The sequence below is a fragment of the Mytilus edulis genome, chromosome 11 (assembly GCF_963676685.1).
Source record: "Mytilus edulis chromosome 11, xbMytEdul2.2, whole genome shotgun sequence".
Classification (NCBI taxonomy): domain Eukaryota; kingdom Metazoa; phylum Mollusca; class Bivalvia; order Mytilida; family Mytilidae; genus Mytilus; species Mytilus edulis.
The window spans coordinates 74,276,006-74,293,748 of record NC_092354.1 but is presented as its reverse complement, the minus strand read 5'-3'; the positions used below and the strand labels follow the sequence as shown (position 1 = coordinate 74,293,748).

General features: G+C 33.5%; 2 protein-coding genes across 3 annotated transcripts in view; one reads left to right on the top strand and one right to left on the bottom strand.

The window, feature by feature from the left end:
- Positions 1–2,092: 2,092 nt before the first annotated feature.
- On the top strand, positions 2,093–7,992 carry LOC139496266 (dynein light chain Tctex-type 5-B-like). The gene is made up of 2 exons (XM_071284761.1): positions 2,093–2,448; positions 7,338–7,992. The coding sequence occupies exon 2, from the start codon at positions 7,391–7,393 to the stop codon at positions 7,961–7,963; it is 573 nt and encodes a 190-aa protein (XP_071140862.1). The 5' UTR covers positions 2,093–2,448; positions 7,338–7,390; the 3' UTR covers positions 7,964–7,992.
- A 2,239-nt stretch (positions 7,993–10,231) lies between these two features.
- Positions 10,232–17,743, bottom strand: part of LOC139496264 (uncharacterized) — a 33,312-nt gene continuing 25,800 nt past the window's right edge. The window contains exons 10-16 of one of the 2 annotated variants that reach the window (XR_011657583.1): positions 17,621–17,695; positions 14,907–15,027; positions 14,204–14,313; positions 12,831–13,004; positions 12,318–12,414; positions 10,515–11,034; positions 10,232–10,484 (exon numbers count right to left, since the gene is read on the bottom strand). Coding sequence is in view for 1 of the 2 variants with exons in the window: in XM_071284760.1 (XP_071140861.1) it covers positions 10,886–11,034; positions 12,318–12,414; positions 12,831–13,004; positions 14,204–14,313; positions 14,907–15,027; positions 17,621–17,695 (726 nt within the window). In the remaining variant the exon portion in view is untranslated. Of the gene's footprint in view, positions 11,035–12,317; positions 12,415–12,830; positions 13,005–14,203; positions 14,314–14,906; positions 15,028–17,620; positions 17,696–17,743 lie in introns of both variants that reach the window. The other variant, XM_071284760.1, reaches the window with a different exon arrangement.

Here is a 17,743-nt window from a genome sequence, read left to right as displayed (position 1 = left end):
GATATATTTGTTGATTGTTTACTATAAAGGTGACGTTCAGTAAACTATGGCGCTTCAAAACACGGCAATTAGCTGCCTTATTTTTACATCATAACAGACCGCGAGAAACTTTTTCTGACGATTATACGATATGAATGCGTAAAAAATGATAAAATCGTGCACAGAAGACTAAGTTTATGATATATACATGTATTGGTTCAAGAATTGGATAAACATTATTTTAACCAGTCACTCGTTTATATGACTTTAAGGCCGGATGTATAGTTCAAAAGAAAGAAATTTGGAATTGAATTTTCCTCTTAACATGAACATAAGTACATATGAATAATGATTTTATTACAGAGAAGAAGAAATAATAATTTAACGGTATCAGCTTGTTAGACAATTATTTATATGTATCGTTGAATGATTGTTTGTAACTACTGATAAATGTATTAACAATACAATATTACAACAATGCAAATAGTTTATTTACGTCTCACCATTAATATTACAATACATAGCATAAAGGGCACGAATACATACAATAATATAAAATATTAATGCCATTCTAAAAAGAATTATGAGAGACGGGATTAAAAATAAATATATATTGAAATTAATGATATACAAATATAGCCTTTGTATGAGGTCGATACAAGGATTTATTCCATATTTGTATTATTTTAGTAGGTTTCTCTATATGGATTGGATTTTGAATAAAAAAGCATATTCAACTGAGAAAGTGTTATTCACCGCGCTAAACGTCACGCGCTTTTACGTGCAACGTTATGGTAAAATGTTTCATGTAAAATTTGTTTTGGTAATATGTTTGTGATTATATACATTTTCTTCTCTCGGAATATGGAATAAAACAATTACTGTCTTTTGCTTCGGTAAATATGGGGTTTAATTGACTTTTGAAAAACTGATATTCACTTCGGCCGTCGGCCTCAGTGAATATCAGTTTTTCAAAAGTCAATAAAACCGCATATTTACCTCATCAAAAGACAGTAATTGTATATTATCATATACTTAGCATTGATATGATATCTTATGCATATGTGTAATGAGCGGAAGTACACAAGCCACAATTTCCCGCCCGGGCTGATTACCTATATCAGGGGCGTCTCGTGCAAAAACTCATAACAGTGCTTCTCGTGCAAATTACCTCCGGTGTTTCCGGTATCGATTGTTTTCTTTTCCATTGTGACGTCAGATATTTTTTATGTCGACGGCAAAATTTACGGGAACTTTTGTGGGGATAGCTTAGTACTTGCTAACAAATGCCATTGACAATTAAGAATCATTTTATAGTACAACAAACATGGAGTAATAATGATCATAAAACTCTTCCAAATTTCCAATGTTACAAAATGCCTCTATAGGAAATGTTACCACACATATATATGGAGGTAGTGATGCTGTTGTTGGACAATTATCGTATACATGTATTTGATTCATAATTTAACTTCTTTATAAAGTTTTTGACTGTTTTAGTTATTGCATTTGTTTATTTGCCTTACATGAAATTATTGTCGGAAGTATAATTATGATAAAGCGATTAATACATGTCTCGGGCTGATATGGGGGTCACGGGATGATACCCAGGCTAATATGGAAAAGGCCATGTATTAATCTCTATATATATGTAATAACAATTACTTTAAACTATATAGTATACATAGATATATATTATAACACGATTTAATAACAACATTTTCGTATAATAACATTTTATATCAGTACCGTTGTGCAAATTTTTAGACTGATATAATTATTTCCTAATCTGCATAGTATCGCCTATTCTAGACGATCCGATACATAGTAAATTTGCTGGTTGGTCCTTTTTATAGACTTTTATACATATTATAATATATCATATACCTGAGTGTACTAAAGGAATCTGACATGTACGTTTGTATATTTCAATTTACAACACGATTAAATCATAATTTAAACTAAATAAATATTTTCATATCACACAAAACATTATCATTTAAATGGTGTCACAAACAAATCTGACCCCAGCCCATTCACGTGCAACGGCGCGTGTCCAAGATATTATCAATTAAATTTAATATTAAAAATTTAAATCAAATATAAACTGAGGTCTATAACAAACGATCGTGTTCCCATTGTACAGATTAAAGGATTAAAAGATTATCGTTAACGTAGGATTAACTTCTTCTAAGTGAAAGGATATAAACAGAAATAATAGAACAGAATTTCATATTAAATTTCGGTCAAGTATTAAAAAAATGTTTTGGTTTATTAAGAAGAATTGTTGATTTAATTAAAACAGAAGTTCGTAATTTATGTGGATTAAAGACATAGAGATTATCCATGAGAGATTATCCCTGACTTCACACCTCGTGTTAATCGGGTTGTCTCGTTACCGGAGGAATATAACCATTGGTGGCTTCATTACAAACGAGGAATATTAACAAACGAAAACGTGTACCGCAGGTTAGTGTTATTTACTTATTTATATAAAACATGTCCAATTCTTTAATATATATGTTCCGGACCATATGAGTATTTGGACCATACGCGTATGGTCATGACCATATGGGTATATACTCATATGGTCCGAACATACGCGTATGGTCGGACCATACGCGTATGGTCGGGGTAATTAACACTCTGTTACAGTTTACTTTTAATACTTCTAAACTCTTCATATGGTATGACCGTTCATTCAAAAGACGCTATCATATAGGTAATTTTATCGTTATATTATAATAAAAAGATAAGCTAAATAAAAATAAGAAGTTTCACATTGTTAATTTTACTTAATTGTCAAATTTAAAGTAAACACATTTTATACCGATGGTCATTACCGATGGTCATAACCGATTTGTTATTACGAGTAAATGGCAATATGTCGACTAAAAAATTAAATTCCAAAAATTTCTTAATGAACTGTTACATAAGAAGTCACAGGAAAGTAGCATACTATTAGTTTATTTAAGTTGTGTTGTGAAGATGGTGTATTGCAGTCAACCATTTTACGATATTTGAGATCTAGAGCTTCTTAAAAACACTGTAGACATCAGAATTGCCAAAGACCTCGGTATCACTGTACGCAGCTGCAAAAAAGGCTTGTTTTTCACTCGCAAACAAAATGTGTAAATGAAAAAGATCGTGCACAAAACTTGCAAATGCAAAAAAGCTATGATACCATGTGGAAGTGAATGTCATCCAAGCCTACATGCACTAATGTAACTAGCGATGAAAACTAACTATGGCATCAATATTAAATTTTTACGTAGTTTTTTTTTATTATAAAATTAAAAAATTGTCATGTTTTAAACCATCACTGTTTTTTTTAGATAAAGTTCTTGTATTATTGAAACGTTTATAATGTAATTTGGAAAAATAGATATACCTATATGGTCCAAATACTCATATGGTCCGGCCCGTTAATAACCAAACGAGTATTATACTCATATGGTCCGACCATACGCGTACGGTCGGACCATACGCGTATGGTCGGACCATATGAGTATACGCATATGGTCATGACCATACGCGTATGGTCCAAATACTAATATGGTCCGGAACATATATACAATATATATATGATGAATTCGGTTTAATCGATGACATCAGCTGGCATGTCAGTTAAGGAGGGACAAAAGATATCAGAGGGACAGTCAAACTCATAGATCAAAAATAAATAAAAATGACAACGCCATGACTAAAATTGAAAAAGACATACAAACATGATTTTTGTGCTCCGAGCACTGAGCAAAGTTTTATGCCTTCAAGGCCAGGTCTAAGGAAGGGTTGAGATCCCACAAATCATGTTTAACACCTCCGTATAATTGTCCCAAGTCAGGAACCTATAGCCTTTGTTAGTCTTGTGTGCTTTATAAATATTGTTTCATTTATATGTTTCGAAGTTTTGTTTGGCAGATATTTTGCTGAAATAGGATGTATTATTGTTTAGGAGTCGTCATCCCAATAAGAGATTTTCTCGCTTCTTTGAAGAACCATTGGTGGCCCGGAGTTGTTATCTGTTCTTTGGTCGGATTCTTGTCTCTTTGACACACTCTCTGTTAATCTAAATACTTTTATTTTCAAACCAACATTATTCAAAAGGCATAGAATATATATAGAAAACAATCTTTTAGAAAAGATTTTGTATTTTCTGTTTACATAAGAATATATATATCTTCCTGTATATACATTGTTTAATACCACGCGCACACTTTCATATATCAATGTTCTATGGCCATAATTATGCAATTCTTTATTTGTGAAATACAATTTCTATATTCGTAACATGTAATTTCTTAATTTGTAACATGTATTCTTTCAATCCGTTACGTCAATTTCTACATTTCTTGATTTGTAAAATGTAAATACTTAAGGTGTAAACACAATTTCTTAATTTGTTCACGTATTTTCTTCATTCGTTACATGAATTTCTATAAATTTCTTAATACAGTATGTGAAATGTAGTTACTTTGTTTGAGTCACGTTTGGTGAGATCGCGTCTGCAAAATTTTTCCCGCGTCCAGTCAATGAGAAGTTCCGTTTCTAAAGAAAAACTACAAGTTACAAATCAACATGTTACAAATCAAGAAGTTTGACAAGTCTAGAATGAAATAGCGACCTCGTGTGGAATATTGTGAAACTATTTCATTATAGACTTTTCAAACTTCTTGAATAAAGAAATTGCATTTCACAAATTAAGAATTGAATAATTATGGCGGATATTCCCTTCCATACTGTTCAGGTAACTGCAAAATCCTGGTAAAAACTTTATGTTGGCATACATGTATATATCTTTAAACGAATTCATTCAAATGAACAGGTTTACTAATTGATGTACCCCAAATTTCATGATTAACTCTCGCAAAACCACAAATTTAACCTGGCTTGAGAAAGACAAATAGATAGACAGACGGACGCACGAATTTTATAAATTATACATACACCTACTACCGTAGATGTACAATCCTACAGCTTTGTCCCCCAATAATAAAAGTGTCTGTTTTTTTTCTGTATTTCAATCCAACCAGCAACTTTGGTACTGTCTTCAACTCGGAACACATATAAGATATAACTAAAGATCGAAAAGACAATAAGATATGATATAATTGGCAATGAGACAACTACCCAACAAAGACTGAAGGATAATGATGCAAATAACGTAAGGGGCTCTGTACGACCTTTAACAGTGAGCAAATCATTGGTGTACTGTACGACCCTTCACAGTGAGCAAGCCATTGGGGTACTGTACAATCTTTCACAGTGAGCAAATTATTTGGGGTACTGTACAACCTTTCACAGTGAGCAAATCATTGGGGTACTGTACAACCTTTCACAGTGAGCAAACCATTGGTGTACTGTACAACCTTTCACAGTGAGCAAATCATTTGGGTACTGTACAACCTTTAACAGTGAGCAAATAATTGGGGTACTGTACAACCTTTCACAGTGAGCAAATCATTTGGGGTACTGTACAACCTTTCACAGTGAGCAAATCATTGGGGTTCTGTACGACCTTTCACAGTGAGCTAACCATTGGGGTACTGTTCAATCTTTCACAGTGAGCAAATTATTTGGGGTACTGTACAACCTTTCACAGTGAGCAAATCATTGGGGTTCTGTACGACCTTTCACAGTGAGCAAACCATTGGTGTACTGTACAACCTTTCACAGTGAGAAAATCATTCGGGGTACTGTACAACCTTTCACAGTGAGCAAATAATTGGGGTACTTTACAACCTTTCACAGTGAGCAAATCATTTGGGGTTCTGTACGACCTTTCACAGTGAGCAAATCAATGGGGTACTGTACGACCTTTCACAGTTAGTAAATCATTGGGGCATTGTACGATCTTTCACAATAAGCAAATCATAGGGGTACTGTAAACCTTTCATAGTGAGCAAATCATTGGGATACTGTACGACCTTCAACAGTGAGCAAATCAATACTATATATTAAACTATTAAAGGCCCTGACATAATAAACTGTGAAACTATTCAAATAAAACACCAACGGCCAGATGTATGTTGAAACAATAAAAGAAAAATTAATCCGATAGACAGCAACCATGCAACAACAACAGCCATTGAATTACATGTTTCTGACTTAAGTCGGGTACATAAAATGAATGTGACGGAACTAAATCGTTTGCAAAGCGCTTAATTCCGCCAGTTAAAATAGCTTATCAAATCAGCACGAGTTAAAGAAAACAAAAAAGATATGAGATCTAGAAGTACTTGAAGTTACTGTTAGCTAGTAAAAGCTATAGGAACATATAGTAAAGAAGATGTGGTATACATGTTATTGCAAATGAGAAAACTCACCACAAGAGACCAAATGACACACAAATTAACACTTATATTTCACCGTACGGCCTTCAACAATTAGTTAAGTCCATACCGCATAGTCATCTATAAAAGGCCCCGAAATGACAAATGTAAAACAATCGTACGAGAAAACTAACGGACAAATTCATGTACGAAAAAAGATTCTAGCAGTTAATGTTGTGAGCAGTATTATTTGAAAAGGAAATTAATATGTGTTAAAAATGTGTGGTAATTGTCAAATCGACTATTGTGTGTAGCATATGACGTATTTTTATTCATGAATCAAACAAGATCAAAGGATACAAGAGTCGGCCGAAGTACGAATGAATTATTGAAGGAAAAGAAGGAATAATGCATTGTATACAAATATGAATAACTGAAACTTTTTTTCCGTTTTAATTATTTTATTATGTAATTTAATTGTATGAATAAATTATATGAGGAGATTTAAACTACTAAGTTTTCCCTTTCTAACTATATAGCCCTTTCTAATGTTAATTATTTAGGAATGAATTAATAGTCGTGTCATTTTTTTTTTTAGATATATAGATCCTAATGTTTCTATTAATTTATACATCCAAGGCTTTCAAATATACTATTGTGGGGGGGGGGGGGGGGGGGGGGTTCTTGATGGAGGCAAGGTGTGCACGAAATTTATAAATTGTTATTTTTTATACAATAAAATAAATGAAGTTGCAGAATATGATGTTGTCTAATCTTTTAACACATCGTTTCAAAAACCTTTGTGAGTCAATGTGTCAAGTCTCCGAGCACCGTAATAAACACTTTTATTGGTAGATATCTCTTTAACATGTAAACTATAAACTATGCCAACCTTATTTTAATTCATGGTACAACTTTCCGTCAGAAGAAATATAAAAATAAGTACACCAATAGGGAAATAGTTTCAATTGGAATTCAAATTGAAATTATTTAATGAGATATTTGTCTTGTTCTTTTATGTACGCTAAATTATATTTTAGTAATAAAAATACTGATGATAATAATCCTTTATTTGTTTACTTTCAGGTGCAAGACAAGGGGTGTTCTAAAGCAGGTTGATTGAATTAATAAAGGCCAAAATGTCTCGCCGATTGTCCAATTTAGCATCATCATCTTTAACCAGGAGTGAACCCATCACTCCAAAGAGTAGGCGCATGCGTGGTTCGATTGTTGCCTCGAGGCTTGTTGCACCTTTTGGAGGTCAAGGACACACATCGAGTAACGTCAGTGATTCGACACCGTTTTTAGAGATTACCTCCCTTGGCGAACGTTCTGATGGAATATTACACGGCAAAAAATTGGAAAACACTTTCAAAATGGGTCCCGATAAGACTTTTAAAACTGCGGAAATTGAACGCGCCACAAAAGAAGTGCTCAGTGAAAACTTAAAGGATGTTGAATATAATGCTACCAAGTGCAGAGAACTTAGTCAGGACGTTGCTTCAAAAATTATGGAGAAAATTAAAATTTTAGGACTGAAACGTTATAAAGTAATCGCTGTAGTAAGTATAGGAAGTCTGAAAGAAAAACCGGGAATGCAATTCGGAAGCCGGTGTCTATGGAATAAAAACACGGATAATTTTACCAGTGTTAAATTTTCTAACGATTCAATATTTTCCGTTGCAATGGTTTATGGTTTATATTTTGAATAAATATATAAAAAAAGTATTTACTAACATGTTTAACCCCGCCACATTATTTATGTATGTGCCTGTCCCAAGTCAGGAGCCTGTAATTCAGTGGTTGTCGTTTGTTTATGTGTTAAATATTTGTTTTTCGTTCATTTTTTTTACATAAATAAGGCCGTTAGTTTTCTCGTTTGAATTGTTTTACATTGTCTTATCGGGGCCTATTATAGCTGACTATGCGGTATGGGCTTTGCTCATTGTTGAAGGCCGTACGGTGACCCATAGTTGTTAATGTCTGTGTCATTTTGGTCTTTTGTGGATAGTTGTCTCATTGGCAATCATACCCCATCTTCTTTTTTATATTTGTTACTTAATGTTTTCATTTTCTACTGTGTATTTTTTTAAATTATTTACGGATATTTTTATAATTGGAATACATATACATGTAACACATTTTCAGAATTATCTGCGTTAATTAGGTCTGCATCATTTTAGAAATGTTCCTTCGTGTAATTGCAAAATGAATACGGTAATGTATAATAAGAACAACATTTGTTATTGATGTGACAATTGATATTGGTTCCGTTCTACTGGTCTCACCGTGTAATAAAGATTGATTGTTAATTGACGTTTGGTATTGAACGCCACTCTCAACAATTACACAGCGGCTAAGTTTTATTGGTGAAATAAGCTGGAGTACTCGAGGAAAACCACCGATCTTCGCGGCAAGACAACTTTGAATCTAAGTCAACTAAGATTAGAGTCGTAAGCACCTACCACATTCAGGGTTCGAACTCATTTCCTCAATGTTGACAAGCTAGATATACAGACGCTTAACCATTTACAGTATACCACTCAGGTACTGACAGAAACCAAGCTTCTCAGTGGCGGATCCATAACTTTTCCTACGGGGTGGGGGGCCGCTGACTGACCTTAAAAAGGGGGGTGGCGCTCCAGTCATGCTTCAATGATTCCCTATATAATCAACCAATTTTTTTCCACGAACGGGGGGACTGCCCCCCCCCCCCCCCCCCAACCCTGGATCCGCCTATGCTTCTACATTGTACTATATAGAGGTCCTATGGGATGCTCTGTTGTCCTCAGATTTTACTAAGGTCATTGAAAGTAGGGTTATATATACATGTACGTATAGTCTTGTGTACTACACGATGGGGCCCTTTTTACATTGCGTGTTATTAAAAATGAAAAGTTTACGCCAAAGAAAAACTATGGAAAGATGGTCGAGAAAAAGAAGGGTAAATAAAACCTCAATAAGACAACAACTTAACAATCCTAGAGAATGGATATATACAAACTAGCTTCAGTATAACTTTAAAGTTGAGAATGGATCGAAATGGGGAATGTGTCAAAGACACAACAACCCCACCATAGAACAGACAACAACAGACGGTCTTAATTGCAGCGAGAAACTCACGTATCCGGAGGCATGCATATGATTTTCAACATTACAGTAACATATATTTACTTCACATGTATATGTACATGTATATGTCTTGTATATGTATACTGTATCAACAAATTCGCACTTTCCATCGGCTGACACAAATCGCGAGGCAGTTTTAACATTTTATTTCATTTCTCAATAAAATGCAACACACATGACTGCACGTGATTCTAATGATATTATCACAAACGAACAACTTGATACATGTATATCAGGTAATTGTATGGTTATGAAGAAAGGGCGACGCTGAGGATAACAAAAGAACATTCGGAACTCATGAGTCGACGAACAACTGACAACACATGGCAAAAAAACGAATGAAGACGAAATCAATAAACAAATTCAATTAGAAAATTAAGAAAATAGCAACACGAACGGGGATGAGCGCATTCCGCCGAAAGGATAAGCTGTTTCAACTCCATTTGTGGCACACGTCGTGTTGCACAGGAGTACAAATGCGATGATCAGTCTCATCAGGAGATGTCCAAATTTAGGCAAAGAGGGTAGGAATGTTGTATGATATGCAGTATTAAATTTTATTATAAGAATTATAATTGAATGCTTTATTTTGAAATTCCATAGGGTTAAAAAGCACTGATCGTGTGCACATTTTCGATATTTTACACTCACACAAGTAATCATTATAGCTGTCTCATTCTAATCATTGCACTGCTACCTTTATTTTTTGGACAAGTTTTGGTTAACAACATGTAAAATGATCTTGTGCTAGGTTATTTTGATCAACTTTTCTTATTTAAAGTCTTCTTTACCATGATTTTGATTGAAAACGTTGATAGTGATTACAAGCGGCAGAAAAAACTATCGTGTTATTTAAAATTATTGTTTATTTCAATAAAACCCGACATTCATGACTGCACATTCTCCGCTCGACAACATTACACATAAACGTAGATATATTAAAAAAAGAACGAAGTTGAAAGTTTGATTTGAGGCTAAATTACAATATCATAGCATTAAAATGAAATATTGTGAATCGAATGCACTTTTTGAAGTTTAGTAGGGCTGTAAAATTGTTGACCGTTCTCACAATTTTAGCCCTAGGAGTTCAAACACATGAGCCTCAACATGAAACTAAACAGAAACATGAGCCTCAACATGAAACTAAACAGAAGCTCCTCTTGAAATGTCATGGGGATATGGTTCATGTTATGCCATTAATGTTATACTAGAGTGAAATTATGACAAAGATCATTTATTAATATCAATAGACATTTTTGTGTTACAATGGCGGTTAATGTTTAGGAAGTTATATTTAAATTCTATCAAATAATCGGTGTCTTTATGTCATTACATTGTACCATAGCCTAATTTGTAGGGAACGAGTTATACAATTTACTTCCATTTCAACATAACTGAAAAATATATATAACGCTTACATTACATAAGCACGACTGCACGGATATACAAATTTATAATGGTTCAATGATTTATGAGTATTTTTTAAAACGTGTATATAATTATTAAGATGCATTTTCATATGCAGGGTTATCCATGGGCTTGTCTGATTTCACAAATGATCCCCCGTTTCTTTTGTAGAACATATATATAGCTCCGAATCCTAGTATGAAGGCAAATACGGCCATTCCTACTGCAAGGCCAACCACAGCACCTAGAAAATACAGATTATTTAAATTGATTGTTACGTATATTTAAAAAATACATATAAAATTTTACACATTTTTGTACATCTGAAAAACCTGTTGGCACATCCGATAGACACACAATTCGTGTACATAAACATTTGTGTGTTAAGAAATGTTTATTTCGTATTTGAAAACAGTTTGAGTACAGAAAAAAAACCTTTTTTTTTGTTCATTTTAAATATTATCTTGTAGAAGTTGACTTTAAACAAATTCTAATATTCATTTTTCAAAGATCATCAAAACCACAGGTACTCGTCTCAGAAAAAAATTCCTATATACCTTTATAGAAAGATACAATGTATATATAGCCATTAGGGAAAAAAAATTCTAAGACGAGTGCCTGTGATCAAAACCTATAGATCTTACATCAACGTAAGCTACATTTTGACACATGTAAAGAAGCATAACTCTGACACGGTATTTACAAATATGACAACACAAAACTTGTGTTTTTCTCTATGACGGCCATATGGTGACCTATCCTTTTGTTTTTGATGCATACTTCAATCCGTGAAAATTGGTACCGACGAAAATAAAAAAATTCACAACAGTTGTTCTATTCGACCACTGTGACAAACGAACAGAGAGGAGTGAAGATCGGGTTATATATTTCATTACTTACACAGTAATAAATCACTGTCTCCTTCCTGATCAACGTTTAATATACAGTACAATGAAAAAAATCTGACGCGTACAAAATTCAAAATATAAGCCAACTACCTATGAATATACGAGTGACATTGCCGCAAGAGAAGAGTCAGAACTAGGGTCTAGATGGGATAATAGAATAAAACAACAATGGGAAAATGGTACAGAATAAAGGTTAAAACAAGATAGATAATATAGAATAATGGGATGTTGAAATTTAAAGAATAGATTTGTTTTTGCAAAACAGATAAATAATAGTTAACAGGTGAAAAAAGTCACAATAGAGCCCCCACCCCGGTCCAGACCCAGGAATACGCGGTAAAATATGGAACAAAACAACCAACAGGTACATTTTATTTTATGCTTTACTATTATAAGATATAACTACCCAAAGTTGAAAAGAGAGCTTGATATTGGGTTTGAATACGATATGAAGTTGTTTTAAATGTGAATCACAAATGATGCATCGTTTGAATGCTTTTACACTAGTCATGTTTTTGGGGTAAATTGGTTTAACATTTAGAAATGATGAGTTTTCTCATTGGCACTCATACCACATCTTCCGATATCTATATAAAAGCTGAAAAAGCTATACTATTACCTGTTGAATAAACAGTCTTGTTAGGTCCTGGTTTATAATAACCAAACTTTATTGTTGTTGGTGTAAGAGAAAATGGCCTTGCTGTTAAAGTCATTGTCTGAAATGAGAACATGCTATGTTATTACAATGTAGCTCAAGAAGTAAATCAATCGATTATCATGGCTTATTAATTTTAAAGCAGGCATAAAGTTAAAGAAATGCATTGTGGGAACTAAAAATGATTGCAAAGTATTGTCAACGCTTTCGGCTTTTATATTAAAAACAAAATAAAAACTGGGAAAATGAAATAGGCATGAAAAACTGGCCCCACGTTATAGATATAGGCAACAGTGCGAAAAGTGTGAATTTTATCATGGATCGTCTTTACTGTAAATTACCCCGCCCCCACCCCCGTCCATCTTTCCCCGAAATAGAAAATTAATAACTATACTCAATAATTTGTAGTACTGTAGGATTAATTGAAATTATGTTAATAACAATTATGTTCATTGTTATTATGCAAATTTGACTTACTTTACTACCCACAGCCACAGTTACTACGAATTTTCCCAGATTTATAGCGTTGGTAAGACCTGTGACAGCTTGACTGAGTGGTACTTGTGCTACAGGAGTTTGTACATTCCCTGTTATGAGTGCTGTACCAAGTATGGATACAGATACTATTATATCATTGGCGTCATAATCAACCTGAGCATAAAAAATAAACAAATATTGATACGATAATATTTTGTCATTGACGTTATAATTGACCTGCTCATAAAAATAAACAAATATTGATACCGATACATGTACTTTTATGTCATGAGTGTCGTACTCGACATGCGCATAGAAATAGCATTACTAAATATTGATGGTATTATGTCATTCGCGTCATAATCGACCTGCGCATAAAATAACATTGACGAACACCATTACAATAATGTCATTTGCGCCGTAATCGACCTGCATGTGCATAATTGAAATAACATTTTTAAATACCGGCAAAATTATTTCATTGGCGTCGTTGTCGGCGTACGCATACAAATATCCTTTAAAAATATGAAATTCAGAAATCGAACAACGTAATTGATTTACTAAGTTTTAGATACTTATTACTGGACATTTTTTTAACAGTCATGCATGTTTAAACATCAGCATTTTATTCAAAAGCTCTTAACCTTTTTGAATATAATTTAATATTTCGAAATGCTTATAATCGCAATTGAATGTTTGATTCCACTTCATATGGGCTTCAATGGATAGTTGTATCATTGGCATTCATACCACATCTCCATACCTTATTGAAATATTATTTGTAAATAAATGTAGAAAACAAACTGTAATATTGGATTATGGGCACCAAACAATTCAGCTTTATCATATGCGTAATCTATGTTTCCTTTCTTTTATAATACTTAATGGCTAAGATCGTTGAATACCATGATAGCGTTTTAAAATAATTCATTGGATGTAGTTTATACGTCATTATTAAAGCAAACATACCCCATTTTTATCATATATATCTATATTTATATGTTACAATCTAACACTCAACCGGTTTTAAATCCAATTACAAAATAAGAAAAGCTTAATAGTATATTTCATTTGAATGGGGAATCATTTCAATTAAAAACCTGTAGCAGCAAACTATATGATTCTTGGAACGACCATTTAACTTCCAGTGTTAAATTTTGAAGGAAAAACATAATTCGATTAATATTGTTAAAAAACTAGGAAAAAAAATCTGACTCGGACAAAAATCCATAACCCTCTTTTGAATATAATGGTTCAAACACGGTAAAACCCCGCCTGCTTATTAGGTTTTTTTTTTTTTTTTTTTTTTTATAAATCTGACCTTGTGACCTGAGGGGTTCCCTGCTAGAGCCCCATATATAATAATATTGTACCTGCATATTTGCAATCCTAACAGCAGATACTTTAGATACACCTTTAATGGCAAGCAAAACCGAGTATTTGAACAACTGCAAATTTGGTGCTGCTACGTTTTGATAACTCCCTGAAAAAAAAAAATTATATAAATTGGTGTTTATTTCCATTTTCAGCACTATTGCTTTAATTCGTTCAGTCTCACTCTGTGTTGGTGGAGAAAACCGGAATGCCCAGATATAATCACCGACTATCTCTAGGCAAATGCAAAGTCCTTGTCAATAACGATTGGAATCGAACGCACCCGCCCAGTATCGAACTCACAACATGAATTTTCACAGGCTAATGATACTGTATTTCACATTTTAAGATCAATTGGTCTCTGAGGTCCCTAAAAAAAGTATAAGATGGTAATTGTTTAATTATTTTAGAAGTGACGAAACCTTGCTTTACATTTCCTAGATTTGTCTTTGAAACAATCTTTTATCCACAGAAAACGCAAATACCGAGTCGATCTGTGTTCTTTGCGCTTTTGTGCATATTAGGTCGAAGTTCTGCCCGCGAAATATAAAAAAATGTATTTTTAAACACTTGTGTACTTGCCAAGATTTCGCGGGAATCTTCTAGACTCCCTTATTTGTACAGTCTTACTCACCCAGAAGTCTAAATATGAAGTTATGCGCGTGACATCTGGCTTATTTGACCAGAGTCTTACTTACTCACCCGGAAGTCTAAATATGAAGTCATGTTTTTCTGTATAGTTATAACATTTGCTGGTGTCAAATTCCCAAATAGATCGCTGCTCTTCATCATACTGGTAAATATTGTAGATATAGGTCCCAATCTGTAATGGATACATGCTTTTGAAAACTATTAACATAAACGAAGGGAAACGGGAGTATGATAGGATTAAATACATTTTTCTAGAGGTTATTGATGTGTAAACCGGGGCGATTAACTCACAAACTGAATAAAAGTCCGTAGGACTTTAAGTAAAGTTTGTGAGTAAGAGCCCCGTTTTACATATCAATAACCTCTAGAAAAAATGTGTTTAATCCTTATAATTCTTAAGCCAAATATTCGCGATTTCTTATTAACATGTGTTTGTGCAAAGGCTTCTATAATTACCATCACATGCACAACTGACAGGTCGTAACTAAGGAGTTGGCCGCCATATTGACTTTTTAAAATCCATAAATGTTCTATAAATCCAACAGAAATTAAAATAAAATAGTACCTACCTCCAAAAGTGCACATTAATGAGGTTTTATCCGAATTTGAAGTGTACACGTGTTTGCCATGACGAAGATTCGCCAAATCGTTCATGAAATTTCGCGGAATTTTATTTAAAATCTTATTTTTATAAATTTTTCGATGCTTTAGTGCATTCATTTTATTTATTTTCTGTTATATATGCATTGGAATAGAAACAACTGTTATACATTTGTTTTTTAATCTCAATTTGCTGAAAATCCTAGTATCCCTGCAAGAATGTGTATCGCGCATGAATAGATTACGAAAGTACATGTAGTTTCGGAAACATGGTTTATCGAAGTGTAAACCAAAAGAAAATTTCGTATTGACCAATCCAATTCAAGTATTTACAGATATGCAAATCATATAAGAATTATATGTTAATAAGACCCCTACCCAACAATTGTTTTTTTATTATAAATACACCTCGCCAAAAGTTAAGCAACACCTCATAATTTTCAGGATCGTTTTTTACTGAATGCATATCTAACCGAAATATCGATACAATGAACTAATTTTCTGTTTTTATAAAATGACATATATAATGCTAATAGAAAAGTGAAAGCTTGAAATGTTTTCATGATTGAGTTTTTTACTTTTTCATTTTGTGCAAATGGTTGTAAAATGGTAAAATAAAAATACAAGATGAAGTTTCAACTTAATATACTAACGTTTTTGAAAAATTTGCTTTGCACAATTATACACAAAATTCTTTTTAAAACTCGAGAGTGACAATTTGTGAATACATTAAAGTACAATTTAGGTCACTAGCGAGTGTATCCTTCACCCATCCGGAAAAGTTCATTTACACGTCGTCTCATGCCTTGAACTAACCGTCGTAATGTTCTAACAGGAATTCGTTGCCATTTTTCAATCAAGGCTGCTTGTAATTCCTATTACTTCTTACTAGCAGGAATCCTGTTGTTGATTTTTCGACCAATATCATCCCAGATATGCTCAAGAGGATTCATATCCGGTGATATGAGTGGCCAAGGAATAGTGTCAGTCACCTCCTTGCGTAAATAATCTGAAACAATGCGAGCTCTCTGTGGCTTAGCATTATCGTCAATGAATATTGGTCTTTTTGCAAGATTGTGATAGTCAAAATGTGGCACAACGATACCCCAGGTATGTTAAAGCGATCTTTTTGACACGTCATAGTCCCATCCAGACCATAAAGGTCCATTTTGCAGTCAAATGAAAAGCATCTATAAACTGTCAAACCCCTACCACCAAACGCTGTAGTTCCAAGAATGTACTGTTTCCTGTATGCTGTATTCTAAGGACGCCATGGACTTGACGTCACTGTCTCAAAGTCCTATTGCGGTGACCAAGTGACCACTGATGTCTAGTTTGACGATGCCTACGGCTCAGCAATGGTCTTTTGACTGGTCTACGGGCACGTAAATTGACACAATTTAGTCTGCGATTAACAGTTACATTTCATTGCACGAAACTTGCAATGAAACACTTGTATATAATAGCTTTATAAACCCTGCTTTTAAGGTACCTAGGAATAGAATTTGTACCTGAATTCTGACCTGTCGATTACCAATAGATTAACGAAATGTATGAAATCAAAGCAGGATCAAATTTAATTTTAAAACAAAAAATAGAAGCAAAAACATTTAGGTGTTGCTTAACTTTTGGCGAGGTGTATATATATTTTTCGGAGTTTAGTATGAAGTACATTATCACTGAACTAGTATTTATTTTTGTTTTGGGGCCGGGTGCTGATTTTTTTGCTGTATTGATGACCTATTGTTGGTCTTCGGCTGTTGTCTGCTCTGTGGTCGGGTTGTAGTCTCTTTGACATATTCCCGATTTTCATTCTATATTGTATTTACGAAATGTTAAACTAAACACCACGAAGCGTTTAAACAATAAAACACACGGTATTTAAACTAAACAACAGGTTGTGTTTAAACTAAACAACACGTTGTGTTTAAACTAAACAACACGATATGATTAAACTAAACAACACGATATGTTTAGACTACACAACACGATATGTAAACAAAACAACACGAGACGTCTAAAATTCATGAACGTTGAGGGGTTCATCGTGTCATATAAACTTAATTAATAACCCCCTTTTTTCATGTACAATTTATCTTATCAATATACTAGTAGGTACAATGTTGTTGTGCTGCATTGTATTTCTGTTAGTATTACCAACTTACTCCATCGGATTTCAACAACAGCATCATTGGCATTCCAAAGTCATAAGTATGTCCTGTACTCTGGACCCAAGTTTTCTAAAAATGGAAAAAAAAACACAGATATAAGGTCTTTTTTTACATAAA

Bases quoted from the DNA above. Each gene is read 5' to 3' on its own strand.
- LOC139496266 (XM_071284761.1), top strand. From the start codon at position 7,391: ATGTCTCGCCGATTGTCCAATTTAGCATCATCATCTTTAACCAGGAGT.